The 19,893-nt window shown below is 48.5% G+C and overlaps 1 protein-coding gene and 1 long non-coding RNA gene across 3 annotated transcripts; one reads left to right on the top strand and one right to left on the bottom strand.

Annotated features, from left to right (window-relative positions):
- Positions 1-4,531, bottom strand: LOC129686719 (uncharacterized). Its single transcript, XR_008721687.1, has 2 exons — positions 4,386-4,531; positions 1-161 (listed from the first exon to the last, which is right to left on the bottom strand). It is a non-coding gene; the product is annotated as an uncharacterized LOC129686719 (long non-coding RNA).
- A 142-nt stretch (positions 4,532-4,673) lies between these two features.
- Positions 4,674-14,930, top strand: Nob1 (NIN1 (RPN12) binding protein 1 homolog). 2 transcript variants are annotated; one of them, XM_055621477.1, is made up of 9 exons: positions 4,674-4,775; positions 4,862-4,994; positions 6,289-6,419; positions 8,969-9,040; positions 9,289-9,417; positions 9,499-9,666; positions 10,431-10,528; positions 12,371-12,515; positions 14,221-14,930. In XM_055621477.1, exons 1-9 carry the CDS (start codon positions 4,686-4,688, stop codon positions 14,488-14,490), a joined length of 1,236 nt encoding a protein of 411 aa, XP_055477452.1. In that variant the 5' UTR covers positions 4,674-4,685; the 3' UTR covers positions 14,491-14,930. The 2 variants fall into 2 exon arrangements, with proteins under 2 accessions (XP_055477452.1, XP_055477451.1); XM_055621476.1 differs by having other exon boundaries at positions 9,289-9,666.
- The last annotated feature ends 4,963 nt before the right edge of the window (positions 14,931-19,893 follow it).

Genomic DNA, 19,893 nt, shown 5'->3' with positions numbered 1-19,893 from the left:
TTTAAACTTTTAATTTTAAATTTTATTTTTTTAAGTTTTATTTATTTATCGTGTATACAATGTTCTATCTATATGTACACCTGCACGCCAGAAGAGGACACTAGATCTTCTTATAGATGGTTGTGAGTCACCATGTGGTTGCTGGGAATTGAGCTCAGGACCTGTGGAAGAACAGACAGAGCTCTTAACCTCTGAGCCATCTCTCCAGCACTAATTTAAAAATTTCTATTTTCATTTCTGTGTGTGTTCGCCAAATATGCAGGTGCCCTCAGGGGTCAGGAGAGGATGTCACCCCCTGGAACTGGAGTTGAAGCAGCGGTGAGCCTCCTGACGTGGCTGCTGGAAAACAAACTTGTGTCCTCTGCAAGAACAGTCTTTCATTCCTAAGCCATCGCTCTGACCCCTGTAAACCTTTTAAAGACACAGTTTTGCTACTGGTGTGCTAAGGTTTTAATTTTAATTTTTTATTAAGCTACAAGCGCCACAAAAGTGTGCCAGGGTCTTAATTTACTTCTGAGGAACTCTCTCAGGTACCCTGCACAGCTACAGGTACCACACACAAATCCTCAGACACGCGCTTGAACTACTACACCTCAGCGTGGTCCTTCTAAATCCACAAACTCTAAGGTTCCCCCAGACACCAGGCACAATATCATATTTATAGGTATTTTTCAGCCAATCCATAGAGCTATTACTATATAAATGGCCCTTCAAAACTATTACAGAGAAATACGAGAAACTCAAATGACAGTTTGGAAAATTACAACAGGGCTAGAAAGATGGCTCACTAGTTGATATCCTGTGCTACTCTTGCAGAGGACCTGGATTTGATTCCCATACCTGCAGAGAGCTCACAGCCTTCAATAACTGCAGTGGCAAGAGATCTATGCTTTCTCCTGGCTTCCACAGGCACCAGGCACCAAACTGGCGCACAGACATACATGCAGGCAAGACACCCATACACGTGAAATAAATATTTTTAAATTTAAAGATACTATAAACTGGCCAGGTGTGGCGATGCACACTTGTAATCTCAGCATTTGGGGAGGCAGAGGTAGGTGGATTGCTGTGAGTGCAAGGCTAGCCTGGTCTACAAAGTGAGTCCAGGACAGCCAAGACTATACAGAGAAACCCTGTCTCAAACAAACAAACAAACAAACAAAAACCAAATACTATAAAGTGCTATACATAAAATTTTTAAAGATTTATTTACTTATTTATTATGTATACAGTATTCTGCCTGGATATATGCCAACAGGTCAGAAGAGGGCACCAGATCTCATTATAGATGGTTGTGAACCACCACGTGGTTGCTGGGAATTGAACTCAGGACCTCTGAAAGAACAGCCAGTGTTCTTAACCTCTGAGCCATCTCTCCAGCCCATACATAAATATTTTTATTTTGGAACTGTGTACATTTGTGTGTCTGTGTTGGTCTGTGCACAAGAGTGTAAGCATTCATGGAGATGACAGACAGCAGATCTCCCAAGAGCAGCAGCTCTAGGTGTTTGTGAGCCACCTGAGGGAGGTGTGAGGAATTGAACACTGGTCCCCTGCAAGAGTAGTCTGAGCTCTTAACCACTGAGCCATCTCTCCAGCCCCATAAATAAGAATTCTTAATGTTGGTTAGAAAATAAGTATTTGAAACCTGATCCCTCCTTCCCAGATTAGTATCTTTTGGGTTTTTTTTTTTAACTTATTTAATTTTATTTTACATACATTAGTGTGAAGGTGTCAGATCCCTTGGAATTGGCATTGCAGATTCGGATTGGCGTTGCAGAAGGTTGTGAGCTGCCATGTGGGTTCTGGGAATCAAACCCAGGTCCATTTGGAAGAGCAGACAATGCTCTTAACCACAGAGCCACCTCTCCAGCCCCCCCCCCCCTTTTTTTTCAAGATAGGGTTTCTCTGTAAGGTTCCAGCTGTCCTGGACTCACTTTGTAGACCAGGGTGGCCTTGAACTCACAGAGATCTGCCTGCCTCTGCCTCCCTGAGTGCTGGGATTACAGGTGTACACCACCATGCCTGGCTCCAAACTAATCTCTTAAAACAGGGGTTTCAGAGTATGTCCCTGGTCACAGCAGCAGCATTGCCAGAAATGTCACTTCTCAGGTCCTTCCCACACCCACCAAGTCAGAAATCTAGACCTGTTGTGAGCTTGTTTGTGCAAGCTCTTCCTGGGCTTCCGATGTACACCCGAGTTTCGGAATCACTGACCCAAATCAGATTCTTTTGTTTTGTTTATCTGAGACAGAATCACTCGTAGCCCAGGCTAGCCTTGAACTCGATAGGTCACTAAGGATGACCCTGAACTCTGAATCCACCTCTGTCAGTCCCTGCCTTCCACTCTGAAGTGAGACTGTCTGCATGCGCCTCCAGGGCTAGCTTCAGCTCATTCTTTAGTGTTTAAACCCCAGAAGCCCTTTCAACTTGGATAAAACTTTTTTTTTTGCTAGGCTCTTGTTCTGAATCTTCACTCATTGTGTGGTTCAGTGGGAAAACAGATAGAGAAATGAGAATGGAGTGGAAGGGTCCAGACAAGGATTTCAGAATGATGCTGACATACTGTAGTGAAATGAACATTGGAGGGTTGTGGGGTAGAGATGGGGATTGCTCAGAGATGCCTACCTTAAAAAAAACAAAAACAAAAAAAAAAAAAACAAAAAAAAAAAACAAAAAAAAACAGGCACGGTGGCACATGCCTGTGTTCTGGGAGGCAAAGGCAGGCAGATCTCTGTGGGTTCAAAGCTAGCCTGGTCTACAGAGTGAGTCCAGGACAACCAACACTACATAGGGAAACCCTGTCTCGCAAAATAAAATAAAAAAAAAAGGAAAAATAAGTAAAACAAAACAAAGGAAGTGGTAGCCCATGCCTGTGATATCTGCACAGATATCAAAACTCTGAGTTTAAAACCAGCCAGAGCTATACTGCAAGACTCTAAAATGACAATTATTGGAACTCTTACAAGTGTAGATGCCAAAAAATTTCAGATGGGATTTCCTAGAAAGAGTTCTCTGGAGCTGGGAAGATGGCTTAGCCGTTAACGGCAGACCAGGAGAATTAGGGTCCCGCCACTTGAACAGGTGGATGGAGACTGCCTGTTACCCCATCTCCAAGGGATCAACACCCTCTTCTGGCCCCTTCGGCGCACGTGCGCACACAGGCACACAAACTCACACGCTCACATGTCTATATGTAGTTTTTAGACCGTGAACATCAATAGGTAGCATTGCTGGAGAAAAGACCTTGCATTGATTAAGTTGCAAAGACAGGTAGAAGGCACCATGTTTGCAAGGCAGCAAGAGGAGAATCGGATTAAGGAGGATCAAAGGCGGGGAGACTAGGGTTGTAAAGAATCACCAAAACCAGGTACATTTAGAGGGAAGGGACAATAGACAATGCCAGATCCTGCAGAGAAATGGAGTTAGCCGAAAAACAACAAGACGCTGAAAAAAAATTATCTAAAAATTTGGATAGTCCTCAGCTAGGACGTTATTTCAGAATAGGCAGCACTGAAAACAGGAAATTGGAGAAAGTCAGGGGTAAGAAGATTAGCAATATACAATGTTTAGGGGCTAGGCGTGGTGGCGGAGGACTTTATTCCCAGCGCTCTGGAGGCAGAGGTAGGCAGGTCTCTGAGTTCAAGGACAGCTAGAGCTACAAAGTGAGAATGAGAAGGTAGCAAGAAGCATCTTGACCTGCCGAGCCTGAGATCCTGAGCTCTACCCCCAGGAGTCTCTTAGCAGAAGGAAGGAACTGGCTCCCCTGTTGTCCTTGGCCTTCACTGTGCGCACCTGGCATGCCCCATCCCCCCATGAAATTTAAAGTGTTTAAAGTGTTTAGGGAACCCAGTGTATGGCACATGCCTTTAATTCCAGCACTCGAGAGGCAGTGGCAGGCAGATCTCTGTGAGTTCGAGGCTGGCCTGGTCTACAAGGTGACTGACAGCCAAGGCTACACAGAGAAGCCATGTCTCGAAAAAACCAACCAAACAAACAAACAGAAAAATGTTTGAGGATGCAGAAAATATTTGGGTCACAGACACTGGGCACTGAAGAATTTTTGATACAGGACAGATGACTAAAACCGGACAGTTTAAATGAAAGCAGGTCAGCATTACCAGTGTGTAATGCCCAGATCTCCTAATCTCCGATTTGAAAGAAAAACTGGAAGTTATTCATACCTGTTCTTCAATTCAGCAAGGAATTACTTTCAAGAAAACCATGTGTCTTGCTTAGGAAGGTGGGGCAAGGGTGCTAAGTAATACAGCCGTTGTCCCGAGATTACGCAGCTATGCTGCGTAACATAACGGATTTTAAAGAGTGTTTCCAAGTCAGGTCCGGCCAAGTCAGCTCGGCTTCCCTGCTTGCAAAATAAAACATACCTTATAGATTTGTTGTGACAGATTCTGCTTCTAGATGCTGATTTTTTTAATCATACGCTGCAGGTTTTGCAGCTCTATGAAGTGTATTCTGACGCAAATTACCTCTGGAGTCTCCCAAATTTAACCATGCACACACTCACTCCCTGGCAAGGCGAACGGCGCGGCTGCGCGTGCGCGCATCGGCCTGGAGCGGCGGCTTGCGGCCGCCAGGGGGCGCCGCTACATGGCAGCGGCTGTTCCTCTGGTCGGGGGAGGACTGCTTTGCCCAAAAGCAGGGAGCGGCGCAGGGTCCGCGCGCGCATGCGCGGCCCGCCCACGCCCGCCAACATGGCGCCGGTGGAGCACGTTGTGGCTGACGCCGGAGCTTTCCTGAGGGACGCTCCTTTGCAGGTACAGGAGGTTCCGCCGCGGAGCCTGCGCTCCCGGGGCGCGCGTGGGGTCAGGCGAGTGCGATAACTGGGCCGATCTGTCCGCAGGACATCGGGAAAAACATCTACACCCTCCGGGAGGTGGTCCGAGAGATTCGCGACAAGGCCACGCGCAGGCGGCTGGCAGTGCTGCCGTACGAGCTGCGGTTCAGGGAGCCCTGCCCGGAGTACGTGAGGCTGGGTGAGTGCCGACAGACGTGTCCGGGACCAGCCCGAGCGTTTGTGTAAGAGACAGTCGATTCGGCCTGGCCCTATCTGTGCAGTGAGAATACTGAGAGAATCCAGGCCCTGAGAAGAAAACTCGTGGCGTAGTGCCTAGCAGATGGGAAGCGTGCAGGAAAGGTGTGTAGAATCGCAAGAACTCGGTGGGAGGGTGCTTGCCAAGTATGGCCTAGTACTGCCGAACACCAAAGAAGTTTAAAAAGAAAGATCAGATCCGGTTCGGGCACGGTGGCGCGCGCCTGTAATCCCAGCGCTCAGGAGGCAGAGGCAGACGGATCTCTGTGAGTTTGAGACCAGCCTGGTCTACAAAGTGAGTCTCCAGGTCAGCTAGGCTACACAGAGAAACCCTGACTTGAAAAAAAAAAAAGGCTTCCAATGATACCCAAGCTTCAGTAAGGAACTTTTATCATGGGCAAATATATCAACTTAGGTCATTTTTTTTTCTATTGACCTTGACCTCTTCCTTGATCTCAGAGATGGGAATGTTACCTTAAAGCACCTGTGGAGTGGCTTGGTGGAGCAGAATTCAGATTTTTCAGTCACAAAGAGGTCACTTTTTCAGTCACAAAAGGTCAGAAAGTAGATGTTGCCGTTATCATGAGATAATGATTGTTGTTTTTGTTTGGTTATTGTTGGTGTGTTTTGAAACAAGGTGTGTAGTAGCCTGGATTGACCTTGAATTTTTATAAGGCTGAGGGTGGCCTTTAACTTCTGATTCTCCTGTCTCCATCTCCTGAGTGCTGCGATTACAAGAGTGAGCCACCTCTCCAAGATTGCATACCTATTCTAAGTTCTTTGGGGGGAAATTTTTTTTTTTTTTTTTTTTTGCGTGTGACACAATTCAGATGGAGTCAGAGAGAAACCTCAGAGAATTGCTTTTCTTCTTCCATCGCACAGATCCTAGGGACCAAAGGGTGGTTGGATTTTTCTGTCATCTCAATGGCCCATGTGTTTTTGTTTTGTTTTATGTGAATAGATGTTTCTCCTGCATGAACGTTTGTGCACCATGTGTTTGCCTGGTGTTCTCAGAGGCCAGAAGAGGGTGTTGGGTCCTTTGGAATTGGAGTTACCAACAGTCCTGAGCCACCATGTGAATATTGGGAATTAAACCTGGGTCCTTTGGAAGAGCAGCCAATGTTTTAACAGCTGAACCATCTCTCCAGCTCTTATATATTCTTTTGATACTATGGCTATCTAAGTACCTGTCAAGTTTTTGACCTTAACTGAAGTTGGAAATCTCTTATTTGTTTCAGTGACTGAGTTTTCCAAGAAGACTGGGGACTATCCCAGCCTCTCTGCCACCGATATCCAAGTGCTGGCTCTCACTTACCAGCTAGAAGCAGAATTTGTTGGGGTGTCTCATCTAAAAAAAGAACCAGAAAAGGTAAATGAGGGAGACTGGGTCGTTTGGCTGGTTTGGCTTTGATTTTTAAATGTGTGTGTATCTGTGTGAGTGCATGGTCTTTTGGGGTGGTGGGGAGGGTGCCTGTAGGAGGGCATCGCACATCCCTTGGAGTGGGGTTACAGGCATTTGTCAGCCATTAACCTGCAGCACAGTGCTGGGAACTGAACTCCCATCCTCACGACTGAGCACTAAGTGCTCTTAACCTCCGAGCTGCCTGGGTATTTTCAGTTAGGAGGTCACCTGGTGTTTCAGGGATATGTAGCTTTTCCTGTGTCTCTGTGTTATATACTCTTAATTAAAAACAAACCCAGCAGGCTCCAGCCTGTATAGCCTAATAACCTGTGTCCCGAGCCTGTTAAAAATGTAGACGCAGTAACTAGGTCTTGTAGTTGTAGCCCTGCTGTTAAAAGATGAGAGAAGTACAGCAACAGAAACAACCTTCCTGAAACAAAAACTAGGAGGAGAAAGCAGAAGCCAGGTGCGGTACTTGGGAGACAGAGGCAGGGAGATCTCTGTGAGTTTGAGGCCTCCCTAGTCTACAAAGAGTCCAGGACAGCCAAGGCTATACAGAGAAACCCTGTCTCAAAAAAAGGAGGCGAGGGAAGAAGGTGGATCCTGGAAAAACTATTTTCTGACCTCCATATGTGTGTTGCTGTGGTGGCCATACTCCTGAACTTTGTTTCTTTCACACACGCATAATAAATGCTTCTTTATTTTAATTTATATATAAGGCATGGGGTCTCACTGTATTGTCTAGAATGGGCCTGAACCCTTTGTGTTTTGTTTTGAGACAAAATGTGTCATTATATAGCCTTGCTTGTCCTGGAACCCAGAGATCTGCCTGCCCCTGCCCCCAGAGCAGTGGGATTAAAGGCATGTGCCGCCATGCCTGGCTCTTTATTTTTTATATTACATTTACTTTGTGTGTGTATGTGTATGAACACACCAGGGCTTGCTTGAGGGCTCAGAGGCCTATGGGGGTTGCCTCTCCTTCCACGGTGTGGGTCTTTTTGCCCACTCAGCCATCTTGAAATTCCTAACTAAGTTAATCTTAGAAGCAACAGTGACCTTGGGCTGAGGGTCTTCCAGTGCTTGCCCCTTACACAGGAATCCTGAGTTCAATCCCCACCAGTGTGTATGCTGTGTCCTGTAATCCCAGTACTCTGAAGGTGGAGGCAGAAGGATGAGAAGTTCAAGGTTGGTGGGTCTATAAAGTCAGTGTAAGGTGATCGTGGACTAAGTTAGACCCTGCCGCTGACACATAAATAACTTCAGAGCCATCACTATCCTCACAGAAAGTCAATGTGGGCCCCTAATGTCTCCAAATATCCTGTCAGTATTCACACTTGCCCAGCCAGTATTTATTAATAGTTTGTTTTGGTGATCAGTTAGATGAAAAAAATTATGTGTGTATATGTACACACACACACACACACACACACACACACACACACACACACACACGTGCGCGAGCTCACGCCTCGAACTCAGGTCCAACTGCCTCTGCCTGAGGAGCGCTGGATCAAAGGTGTGACACCACCACCCAGCTGTGAAGTATATATGTTATGTTTAATTAATTTTGCAAATGAGGTCACTTTTTTTGAAGCAGTTTCTGTATCCCAGGTTAGCTGGAACTTGCTATCACCTTGAACACTTGTTTTTGTTTGTTTTTAAGTCCATTTAAAAATGGAAAATGCCATTTTGTGAGTGTTTTGCTTGTGTGAGTTTAGGGTGGTCGTGAACGGCAGTGTGGGCGCTGGGAAATAACCTTGAGTCCTCCACAAGAGCAACAAGTGTTCTGAAGTACACAGCCCTCGCCAGCACTGACCTTGAGTTCTTGATTCTCCTGCCTCCACTTCCAAACTGGTGGGTTATAGTTAATGCACTCACTCTTACTCTGTTCAGCACGGCCCTCACTTCTTTTTCAGTCAGGTTTAGAGTCCTCCAATGTAAAGGCCTAAAAACAGACTCTTGTTTTCTTCTTTATTAACCTCATTTTATTTTATTTTTGTATCAAAAGCATTAGAATGGGCTGAGGCGGCGGCTCAGTTGGTAGAATGTTGCCTAGCATTGGAGGAGCCTCTTGATTTTACCCCCAGCACCTCATAAACAGGCACAGTGGCGCGCTGTGGTAATCCCGTGCCTTCAGAAGTAAGGGCAGGGAGGTCAGAAGTCCAAAGCTGGCCAAAGTGTGTTGAAGACCAGCCTGGGCTGACGCCATCTCCAAAAGCTTCAGAACACTGCTTGCTTTGACTCGGTACTGAGGCGTTTAGCCCACAGCTCACTGTAGGACACCCGCCAGTTTCACGGTGCGCAACCCACAGCCTTTTGTGTAATGGAAACACCCTAAAAATACTAAATGATGGTGTTAGGATCTCTGAATGTTGTCATTTTGTCTGCATGTTCATGTGACTTTAGTTTTTTTTATATTCAATAACTAGGAAGAAAGCGTGTTTTAATTGTCCTTCATGTTATATTTTCAAACTAATTGTCTTTACTCAATGCAGGCTTTTTTTTTTCCCCCTAAGGTTAGAGTGAGCTCTTCAGTTCAGCACCCTGAAACTCCTCTGAACATTTCTGGTTTTCATCTGCCCTCCAAGGTAACTCTTTTCAGAAGCCCTGATCCTTAGGCTTTTTACAATACGCCACAGCTGTTGGCAGCAAAGCAAATTGACCTGGCTCAGGAGCATATTTTTACGGTGCTCCCAGACCCAGCTTGCATACAGATTGGTTTCACATTTAAACTGAGGACCGTTCTCATGTTTTTGAGTCATTCTGCTTCGTGGTATATGTAAAGGCCAGGGTTTATTCCCCTACACTGAGAAAAGAAAGTTTCCTTTAATCCCAGCCTAAACACTCACAAGAAACGGTGGATCATGGCCACCCAGCTGATGGGCCTGAGAACCCGGAATTCAGCTCCTTCATGTTCTGGAGGAACCCCTTGCCTAACATTGACCTCGAACTGCAGGAGCTGCTGGTAAGGCGGGGGTCTCTTACTGACATCCGAGCCTCTGCACAAGAGTCATGTGGGCTGGGAGATTGTGTGTTGATGTTTCAGGCTGACAGAGGCGAGGAGGAGGTGGAGGAGGACTGTAAAGACAGTGAGGACGACGGGGGCGGGTGGATAACCCCCAGCAACATCAGACAGATCCAGCAGGAGCTGGAGCAGTGTGACATCCCAAAGGACGTGCGAGTTGGCTGCGTGACCACAGACTTCGCCATGCAGGTGGGTGGGTGACCAGGCCAACCCTGGGGAGTGAGTGGCGGATTGTTCAGTGACAGTATGCGTAGGGAGGAGAGTGTTTGTCTTTTTAAGATTATCGGGGAGGCCCTGGCTGTCCTGAAACTCCTTCTGTAGACCAGGCTGGCCTTGTACACAGAGGCCTGTCTCTGCCTCCTGAGTGCTGGGACTAAAGGCGTGTGTCACCACTGCCTGCTGGAATATTTAACCTCTTGCATTGATTTGGTTGTTTGGTTGGTGGGTGAATGCTCATGTGCCTCAGTACATGTGTGTGTGGGTGGGTCAGGGGACAACCTGCAGGTGTCCCCTTGCTCAGTGACAGTGTGCACCACCACTGTCCAGCTTTGTTTGTTTGCTTTATCCCCCACCTCCTGAGACAGGGTTTCTTTATGTAGCCTTGGCTACCCAGCACTCAGGAGGCAGAGGCAGGCAGATCTCTGTGAGTTCAAGGCCACACTAGTCTGTACAGCAAGTTCCAAGAGAGCCAGGGTTACACAGAGAAACCCTGTCTGAAAAATCAAAAGGAAAAAGAAAAAATTCTGTCTTGAGAGCCATTACCAATGAGGCCAGGCTGTGTTCTTGGAATTGCTGAGCAATAGGTCCCTGTCTTCCCAGCCGGGTCTCTCGTGTTCTTTAACAAGAGCCAGGGATAGGAAGCCAAACAAGGATGGTGGGTTCCCAGAACCGTGGACAGAATTACCGCTATTAAAGAAGCTGACTTGAGTTACTCGTTAACGTGTTGGTTGTAGAATGTCCTCCTCCAGCTGGGGCTGCACGTGCTGGCAGTGAACGGCATGCTGATCCGAGAGGCCCGGAGCTACATCTTGCGCTGTCATGGCTGTTTCAAGTACGTGCCTGGGGCCTTCCTGTTCCTGTCCCTGCTGGTGACCACCCAGAAGAAAGCCCTGTGTCACGTGTGCTTTGCTTTCGCCTCTGTGTTCCTTTGTGGGTCCCTACTGTCTCCACCACACTGAAGTCCCTGGGACAGAGGTTGCCAGTGTCCTGTCTTTTCTACACACGTCTCTGAGGGGCCTAGAGTTAAGGGTGTGGGTTCTGGAACAGAGGTCACTTGTTCTCTGATGATGTGGATGGAGAGAGGTCTGGGATTTGTTCCCAGTGACACAGGAGGACAGAATGTAGGGTAAATGTGAAACACAGTAGCTGTGAGTGGATAGTCAAGCTGGTTACATGGGGATTCATTGTGTTTGTACAGCTACTTGATGTCTGGAATTTTCCAACTACATACACACAAAGTAGTGCGTGAGTCCACAGTGCCTGGGTTCATGTCTCCATGCTTTGTCTCTATGGTCTGCAGGCATTACCAGGTAGTTGCCTTCCTATCTCTTTACACGTGTCTTTAAATTGAAAGATTTGTTTTAAGAAACCGGGAACATAAATCATGGGGATTTAGCGGGGTCTTTGGCACATAGGAAATGTTCCCTGTTGGACTGTCAGCTGGTCGAGCACCCTGTTTCTTATTGAAGGTGGTGGTGGGGGTGTTTTCTGAATAGGCCCTGGAGGCTGGGTGGACTGAAAGACACAGCCACAGCCTTGCTCTGGCAGTACGCTCCCAGGACCTGAAGGGAGGCTATGGCCATTCTGTGTCAGGGTTTCCTCTGTAGACATCTGTGGGCACCCGGCAGAGCCCTGCTTTGAAGAAGCCTGGTGTGGGATGGTGCTGAAGCATTGAGGTGTTTTGCTGGGCCTGAAGTTCAGTTGATGAGATTGGAGCTTCCTGGTGTGAACTTGTATCCCTAGAAGCCCATGCCCTAGCCTTGCCGCCACCCTCTACAGTGGTGTCGCTTCTGCAGCCTTCTAGCTGCAGTGTTCAATGCATGAGGCTAATAACAGCTCCTTGTTTTAGAAAAGCCACTTCTTCCACTGTCCCCAGTACAAAAGTTCTTAGTGTCCGTCTGTCCCCATCCTCCCACCCCAAGAGAGACAGATACACACACTCACACTCAATGTGGCAGTGGCTGCTGAGCTGCTTCCAGAGTAGTTAGTCCACAGCCCCTTGCAGAGGCGTTTGTTCAGGCTCCGGAGACTTGCAGGTGAGGGTTTGTCTTTTCCAGCCCTTTGACCAACTCTGCCTCTTCCCTTGGGGGTTGTGGAGACGAGATGGCTGAGGTTGCACCCTGGCCTTTGACTGTGGCAGCTTTTTCCTGTCCTGGGTTCTCTATGGAGCTGAGTAGATGAAAGGGACAGGGTCTCACACTGGTCAGCCCAGGCAGCTTTTATATTGTTTCCTGTAGGGTTCACTTAATTTCTGCCAACTCCTAAATTCGCCCCGGCTGCCATCTGGGGAACAGTGGATTAGAGCAGAAGGACTGTGATGTCGGTAGCTTCCACGCTGCGCTGTTCTGCCGCTTCCAGGTGGTTCCTTGGTCTTGTTTCCCACCTGTGAGATAGAGGTTGCACCGGCTCGGTGGTGGTTGGTGTTACACTCACGGATAATGCCTGAGTGCTGCTGTATGCATTGTTAATGTGCCCACATCTTGCCCTTTTCCCTCTGAGGAAGGCAGCTTCTCTTTGCTTCATCTCCCTTTAGCATAAGGCTAGCAGCCTTTGAGTTTTGGAAGATGGGTATAACAAGAATAAGCTTTTTCTGCATTTCCTGTCATTTCTTTCTCTGAGGAAAGGTGGGGTCTCCTGTGGTACTAGTGAGCAGCCTTTCTTTTGTGTACCCTAGGACGACATCGGACACGAACCGAGTATTCTGCGGGCACTGTGGGAACAAGACCCTGAAAAAGGTGTCTGTGACTATCAATGACGACGGTACCTTGCACATGCATTTCTCCCGAAACCCCAAAGTGCTGAACCCAAGAGGCCTCCGGGTAGGTGGCATGCATCCTGAATCCTAACAACTTCAGAACCGAATGACCAAGGGAGAACTGGGCAGAGTGGTGACACACACCTGGAATCCTAGCACTTGGGTGGAGGCAGGAAGAACAGAGTTCAAGCCCAGCCTTAGCTACTAAAAAGACCAGAGAACAAAGGGAGAGCCAGCTAGTCACCCCGCTGATGAGTCCGGAAGTGTTCTTGGTGCCCAGGCAGGAAGTATATAAGATGTGGGGAGGAGCAGTGAGGAGCCACCTGCTCAGCAGGGTTCATTTGGAACACAGAAGAGGCTTTTGTGGGAATTTAAAGGCCGAGCACACTCTGAGCTCTGAAGTGGAGGGAGGAGGGCAAAGCGAATGCCCCCGCACAGCAGAGTCCTGGGTTTGTGTGAGTGGATCAAGACAGAGCAGCCAGGTGTGGTGGCTTGTGCTTGTAACTCCAGCACTCAAGGGCTCAGGCAGATTATCTACAAGGTGGAGGCCACGTGGCTACAGAGCGAACCTGTAAAAGATGGGAGGGGGTCCTGGAGGGATGGCTCAGCAGTTATGAGCACGGACCAGAATAATGGAGGGAGAGTGTAAGAGTGCAGTGGCTTACCAATCTGCTGTCATCCTCTTGGAGACAGGGTTTCTCTGGGTAGCCCTGGCTATCCTGGATTCGTTTTTTTAGAGCAGGCTGGCCTCAAACTCAGAGATCCGCCTGCCTCTGCCTCCCAAGTGCTGGGACTGGAGGTGTGCATCACCCTCCTCCAGCCTGTCCTGTGGATTTTCATTTTCTGCTCTAGGCTCCGCTTTATTTCACTCTTTGCTGTGGGGCTCATGTAGTTCGTGCTTGGCTAGAGAGAGCCCTGGCAGACCTGCTGCACCTCAGCTCTTGGCAGCTCTTTGCTCTTCCTCCTGACAGCAGGTTGTTTCCAGAGCTTCCGACTCCTGTCCCCGACCTAGAATAGGGTGTGGGGAAGGCATGTGGCTGTGTGTTTTGGTTTGAGATAGTCTCCTGCTGCCTCTGCTTCCTAAGTGCTAGGATTACTGCCTCACACAATCTTGTGTGTCACGAGATTGGGGATGAAGCCTGAGGCTTTCATGTCTGCTAGGCAGACACTCAGCCAACTGAGCAGCATCCCCAGCCCCTCTCTTAGGAGTTGAAGCACTTTTTTAGGTAAAATAGTTTTGGCTGACCTTGAGTTTGCCATATAACCAACGATATATAACCAACGATGGCCTTGCACTCCGGGTCCTCTTATCTCTGTCTCCCAGGTACTGGGATCTTGGGAGTGCACCACCGTGCCTGGTTAAGAATGCTTTTAGTGGCAAAGACGGCAGCCCTGGATGTGAACCAACAGTGCATTCAAAGCTGCCTCACCCCCATTCATGAAACCCGGATAATACCTTTTTTCACGGTAGTTTATTTTGTTCGGCCTAGAACCCATGTGGCCGTTTCAGAGCTGATAATTTGCACCTCTGTGGAAATGGCGTCAGCTTCTTGAAGTTCTCTGTCCATTTGTCTTTAGCTGAGAGTGTGTAGTTAAGGCGCTGCCTTTGGGTTTTCATCTGTCAGTTGAGCATGGTGTGAGAGACTTGTCTTACTGGCCTGGAGTGGGCTGGACAGTTGTGTCTGCAGGAGGACCTGAAGGGATGCTTGATGGACACGCGTGGGCCTGTGTGAGCAGGGTCACATCCTAACTGTCTTTTCCTCTTGTAGTACTCACTGCCCACTCCCAAAGGAGGCAAATACGCCGTCAACCCCCACCTGACCGAGGATCAGCGCTTCCCGCAGCTGCGGCTGTCCTACAAGGCCAGGCAGAAGACTAACGTGTTTGCCCCTGACTACATAGCCGGGGTGTCCCCCTTCGCAGAGAATGACATCTCCAGCCGCTCCGCCACCCTGCAAGTCCGGGACAGCACCCTGGGAGCGGGGCGGAGACGCTTGAACCCCAATGCTTCCAGAAAGAAGTTTGTAAAGAAGAGGTGATGTCGCAAGCCCTGCAGGCAAAGCGCCTTGCAGCCCGCTGCAGAGGAGCTCTGGAGTATCATCCCCAGTGTCTGGTCTCAGCCGCCTAGACAGAAGAGTAGGCCTGGCTCTCGAGGCTGCCTGAGCCGGTGCTGTGTGAGGTTGCAGCGCACACGCCGCCCTGCTGTGAGCACGCAGAGCCGGACTCCGCCTGGGAAGGGGAGCTGGAAGCAGAAGGAAGCGGGCCTGCAGCAGATGTTGAGCCTTGAAGTTCAAAGGAAGAAATACCCAAATGATAATCTTTTTCTAATAAACTTGTTGGTCAGCTCCTCTGCCTTTCTGTTCTCATGCCCTTTGTGGATGTGGACACTAACATGACCATTGCCTGAGGACCAACTCTATAGATTACTTTATGCCAGAAACTAAGTACTCTACAATAAAACTTTAAATTTTTAAGCTTTTTTGGAGTGTGGGGGATAAAATTTCAGTCATCCAGAAAAAATGCAGTGTAGTAAATCCACATTGCAGCCTTTCATTTGGGGTCACGTTTGGCTGATGGGTGGACTTTACATACCACTAACTCTGGGAGAAAGGATGGACGTTTACGTAACTGCAGTGTTTAATCAGACGGAGGGAAAGTCCTATTAAATACATCCTCAGCACGGGAAAGCAGCCAGGATGGCTCACTCACATCAGCTGCCCAGTACTCCATCAAGCAGTCACCAAGTCAAGTATCAGCAGAGCTGCAGCAGTTCAGGGCACAGAGATGCTCAGTTAGGCTTCCCATGACTTGACCAGATTATCACTAAAGAGCCCAAGATTTCGGCTAAGTCTGTGTGTCTAAACCTGGGGGGATTGTGAGGTGGGCGCTGAGCCCTGGCTGGAACTCACTGTAGACCAGGCTGGCCTTAAACTCGGAGACCCTGCCCCTGCCTCCCAAGTCTGCCATTGAAGGCATGAGCCACCTGGCCTGGCTTTAGAAGGTTTCTTTAAAGAAGTTGTTTTACTTGGCTGAGCACTAGTGCACACCTTAAATCCCTGCACTCAGGATGCACAGGGAGGCAGATCTCTGAGTCGGAAGCCAGCCTGGTCTACAGAGTTAGTTCCAGGACAGCCTGGGTTGCAAAGAGAAAAAATTGGGAATTCGTAGATAGAAGATAGATAACCTGCACGCTGTAAAGGATGTTCAGACCCTCTCCTGGTGAGAGGAATGGGGAGAGACAGTGACCACTGCCACCTACAGTTCACTTGTGGCATGGCAGCAAAGTTAGTTCAACTCTGTTAAGGGCAGTCCGCTTAACTCACTTTCCTGTCTCCTGTCTCGTTTCCCACAGTGAGAGGGGGAGGCCGGAGGCTGAAGAATTTGTACTTTTGACATGAGTGCTGGAGCCCAGACTCAAGTCCTGCACAATGATTACCAGTGACAGGCCTATGCCTTAGAGGGATTTTGGATGCTATGGTGCTGGAGCTTGTGCAAGGGGCACAGCAGGAAGCTAGATGCTCTGGCATACAACACGGAAGGTCAGCACGGAGGGCACCATCCCAGCAGGACCTTTGGAAGAGCAGCCAGTGTTTTTAAAATCAGCCATCTCTCTCCAGCCCCAAAATAATTTTTAAAAGTTACCTCAAAGCCTCATGGGACCCTTGGTCCCCAGCTTGTTTTGAGAGACGGTATTGCTGGAGGGACAATTCTTAAGCCTTCTGGCCGGGTCACACTTCCCAGTCTCTGGTCCACCGAGCTGAGAGCAAGCAGCCACTGCCTCCTCCTGCTGCCGCAGAGCCACCACCACTGCCCCTTCCCCACGACCAGGGACTGCATCTCCTCAACCATTGGCCAATATAAACCCCCTCTCACTAAATTTGTTTCTTGCCCAGTGTTTGGCTTCAGTTAGGAGAGAACGCACATATTCTGCGAATAATTAACTACTACTTCTTATTGAGAACGTCCTGAAAGGAGTGAAAAGCCAGCAGCTGCCCACATCTAGAGATTTTCACCATCTCTGACCGATGTGTTTAAGTACAGCCTTCATTTAAATTATTTGGTGCTGAGGGTGGGTCACGGCCTCCTGAATGCTGAGCAGTGTTTTCTCACTGAGCTACTCCTCAGCCTGAGGTAAATTTCACTTCTGTGGATTGCCGATCTATAGCATGGTACTTACACACATACATACATGCATATGTATGTATCACGCTCACTATAGATCCCCAGGGCTCAAGCCTAAGAGGAGACAAGAGTTTAGCAAGAGAAAGGGGCCAGGTCAGAGCCCAAGTATGGATTCAAATCCCTGGATCAGTCATAACTCTATGAGAGTCTCTGATTGAACTCCTTTAAGCCCAGCACTCAGGAGGCATGGTAGATCTCTGGGAGTTTGAGGCCAGCCTGTTCTACAGACCTGACAGGACAGCCATGGCTACACAGAGAAACCCTGTCTTGGAAAACAGAAACCAAAAAAGAGCTTTTCTGCTACCAAATGGGAGTCTCATAGTTCACGGCATTGCCGTGAGAAGGAAGAAGGTCTTGCAAGCTCAGAAATACTACTGCCAAGCCACGTGTGCTGGTCTATTTGCACCTCTAATTCCAGCACAAGGGAGGCACAAGCAGGCAGATCTCTGATTCCTAGGCCTGCCCAGTCTACATATGTGAGTTCCGGTAGGCAGGGCTGCCTAGTGCAACTCTGTCTCAAAAGAAAAGATGCTAGTTACCACCAGTGAGCACGGCTGTGTTGTGAACGATCACTTCCTGCCAAAGGATTAGAGTCATGGCAGTTCCTATGTAAAGTACAGTCCAAACTCCTGGAACATACTCTTTCCTTGTTTGAGCAGTTAGGCTGGGGCCCTCGTATCTTAGGTCGTGGCACCGAGCGCCTGTTTGATGTTCTGATCTCCTTAGTGACTGATGAAGACTAAGCCAACTGGCCCGGTAGCACCGGCTGGAGTAGTCTTGTTCTTGGGGCTGAGGCTGCAGACAAGTGCAGGATTGTCTAGACTGCAGTTCAAGACCAGTCTGGACAACTTAGGGAGAGCTCGTCTCAAAGGGTTTGGGGATTTTTGTTTTGTTTTGTTTTTCAAGACAGTTTCTCTGTGTAGCCCTGGCTGTCCTAGAACTCGCTCTGTAGACCAGGCTGGTCTCAAACTCACAGCAATCCTTCTGCCTCTGCTTCCCCTAGTATTGGGATTACTGCCCCAAGCCTGGAGATATATAATTTAATTTTATGTGCATTAGTGTAAAGGTGTCAGATCCCTTGGAATTGGTATTACAGATAGTTGTGAGCTGCCATGTGGGTGCTGGGAATTGAACCCGGGTCCTTCGGAAGAGCAGACAGTGCTCTTAACCACTGAGCCACCGCTCCAGCACCACGGGCTATCTTTTATAGACTTGCTTAACCTTGTATGGCAGGGCCTCACGAGAACTTGGCAAGTGCTGCGCCGCTGTGCTGTCACCCTAGCCTTAAAAAACAAAACAAAAAAACCTTTTGAGCCAGGCAGTGGGAGTGCATGTCTTTAATCCCAGCACTCGGAAGGCAGAGGAAGGTGGGCCTCTGTGAGTTTGAGGCCTGTGTACCAAGAGCAAGTTCCAGGACTGCCAAGGCTACACAGAGAAACTGTCTTGAAAACCTAGGGGCAGGTAAGATGGCTCATAGGTAAATTGATGGCTGCCAAGCCTGACGGCCTGAGTTTGACCCCTGAGACCCCCATGACACTCTCCCTCAGGCTGTTCTCTGACCTCCACTCAACACTGTGAAAATAATGGAAAAAAAATTTTTTTTTAATTTAAAGAAAAATCAGGACTTTGAAGCCAGCTTTGAGAATAGCAAAAAGGACAGAAGGGGTGCTAAAAAGGTGATTCGGAAATAAAGTGTTTGCTTGATATGTTCAAGGCTCTGGATTCAGGCCTTACAAGAATGAATAAATAGATACCCTTCAAAGGAGAAAGAAAAATGGGGGGCTCACTTGGGAAGCTTGAGGCAGGAGGATCAGCAGTTCAAGGTCAGCCTAGGCTACAAGAGTGAGCTACAGGAGAATGTGTCTCAAAAAAATAAAATAAAAAGAAGCCAGTCATGGTGCCTGCCTGTGAAACCAGCACGTAGCAATGGAAAGAAAGTCAGAGCTGAGATGGCCAGTGTGTCTGTCTGCACGTAAGAGTCTGTGTTTGCTGCTGCACTACACCAAAGCTTCCTACGCATGGATGCCCTTCCGTAAGCTGAGTTACTGAGATTGTAATTCTGGGAGGCACGGTGGGTGCTGAGGCAGGGTGGCTTGACCTGCTAGGAGCAGGGGAGCCTAATGTTTACTCCCCCTCCCTACGGCCCGTGAGGTGAGGTTTCAGTACACACCAGTGGTTCAACCCATGAGTCACTCCAGTCAAGAGGCAGGAAATGCACCCCCCCAGGCTCCCCACACACAGCTTTTCTTTGGTAACAATTGAGTTCTTGCCTGGAGGTCTTGTTCCTTCTGGTGAATGTACAAACAGCCTCCTGGAAGAAGACTGACCTACCTCGCCCGCCTTCTATGAGCTGCAACCAAAATGTGATTTGCTACATCAGAAAAAAAAAAAAAAAATCCTTCACGATCTATGAAGGTCATTTTAGTTGAGCTCTTGTTATAAGCCACAGGGAATGTTTTGCTGGGTATGACGGTACGGCCTGTATTCCCGGAAGCTGAGACAGAGGGTTGCAAGTTTGAGACTAGCCTAGGCTATATAGTGCGACCCTGAAAAAAAAAAAAAAAGCTCTGCTGCAAATACATGAGGGTTAATTGTATGTGTTTGAGCACGGGTCCCAAACTTTCTGTGTAAGCTGGAGAGGAATGCGACCCAAGGTCTAGAGGCACAAGGTTTTTAAAGCGGGGGGGAGGGGGGGGGCAAGCAGGGAGTTACAGGTCTTGGTGTTACATGACTGGGTAAGGGAAAGTACTTTTGAAATGACTGGTTTACCTTAGGCGCCAGGACCATAAGCGATTCTGGCCTGGCCTTCTGGATCCGTTTCCTAGCAACTGTATCTCTAGTGGGCAGGAAAAGAATGCAGTAAAGAGAGTTCCTTTCCCTACATGTCTGGACATGCCTCCACCTGGCTGGCCTTCACTCTGTCCTGTGCTCCAAACCCCAAACTAATACTCCAAAAACCAATTTTCAATTCTTTGGTCTCTCACTGACAGACACAGTTTCTGGGTCTTTGTAAACTGGAGTCTCAAGAGGTTTATTGTAGATAAAAGAGAGCGCATAGCCAGTGTCAGAAACATCTGGCAGATGTCCAGAGGGATGATGTCTCTGAGCTGGGCCATCTAAGGAGAATGGGCAGGGGAGAGCCAGGAGACCAGAGTAGCAAAATGTCTGGACTGTATGGAGAAGAATCCTGGGGTGAGGGCAGCCCAGGCGCTGGGCTGCATAGTTCAGGGTAGGGGGCAGGGTATGCCAGCCATGCCCCT

Source organism: Psammomys obesus, unplaced genomic scaffold, assembly GCF_907164565.1.
Source record: "Psammomys obesus unplaced genomic scaffold, mPsaObe1.curated_primary_1811, whole genome shotgun sequence".
NCBI lineage: Eukaryota > Metazoa > Chordata > Mammalia > Rodentia > Muridae > Psammomys > Psammomys obesus.
This window is presented reverse-complemented; position numbering and strand designations above follow the sequence as displayed.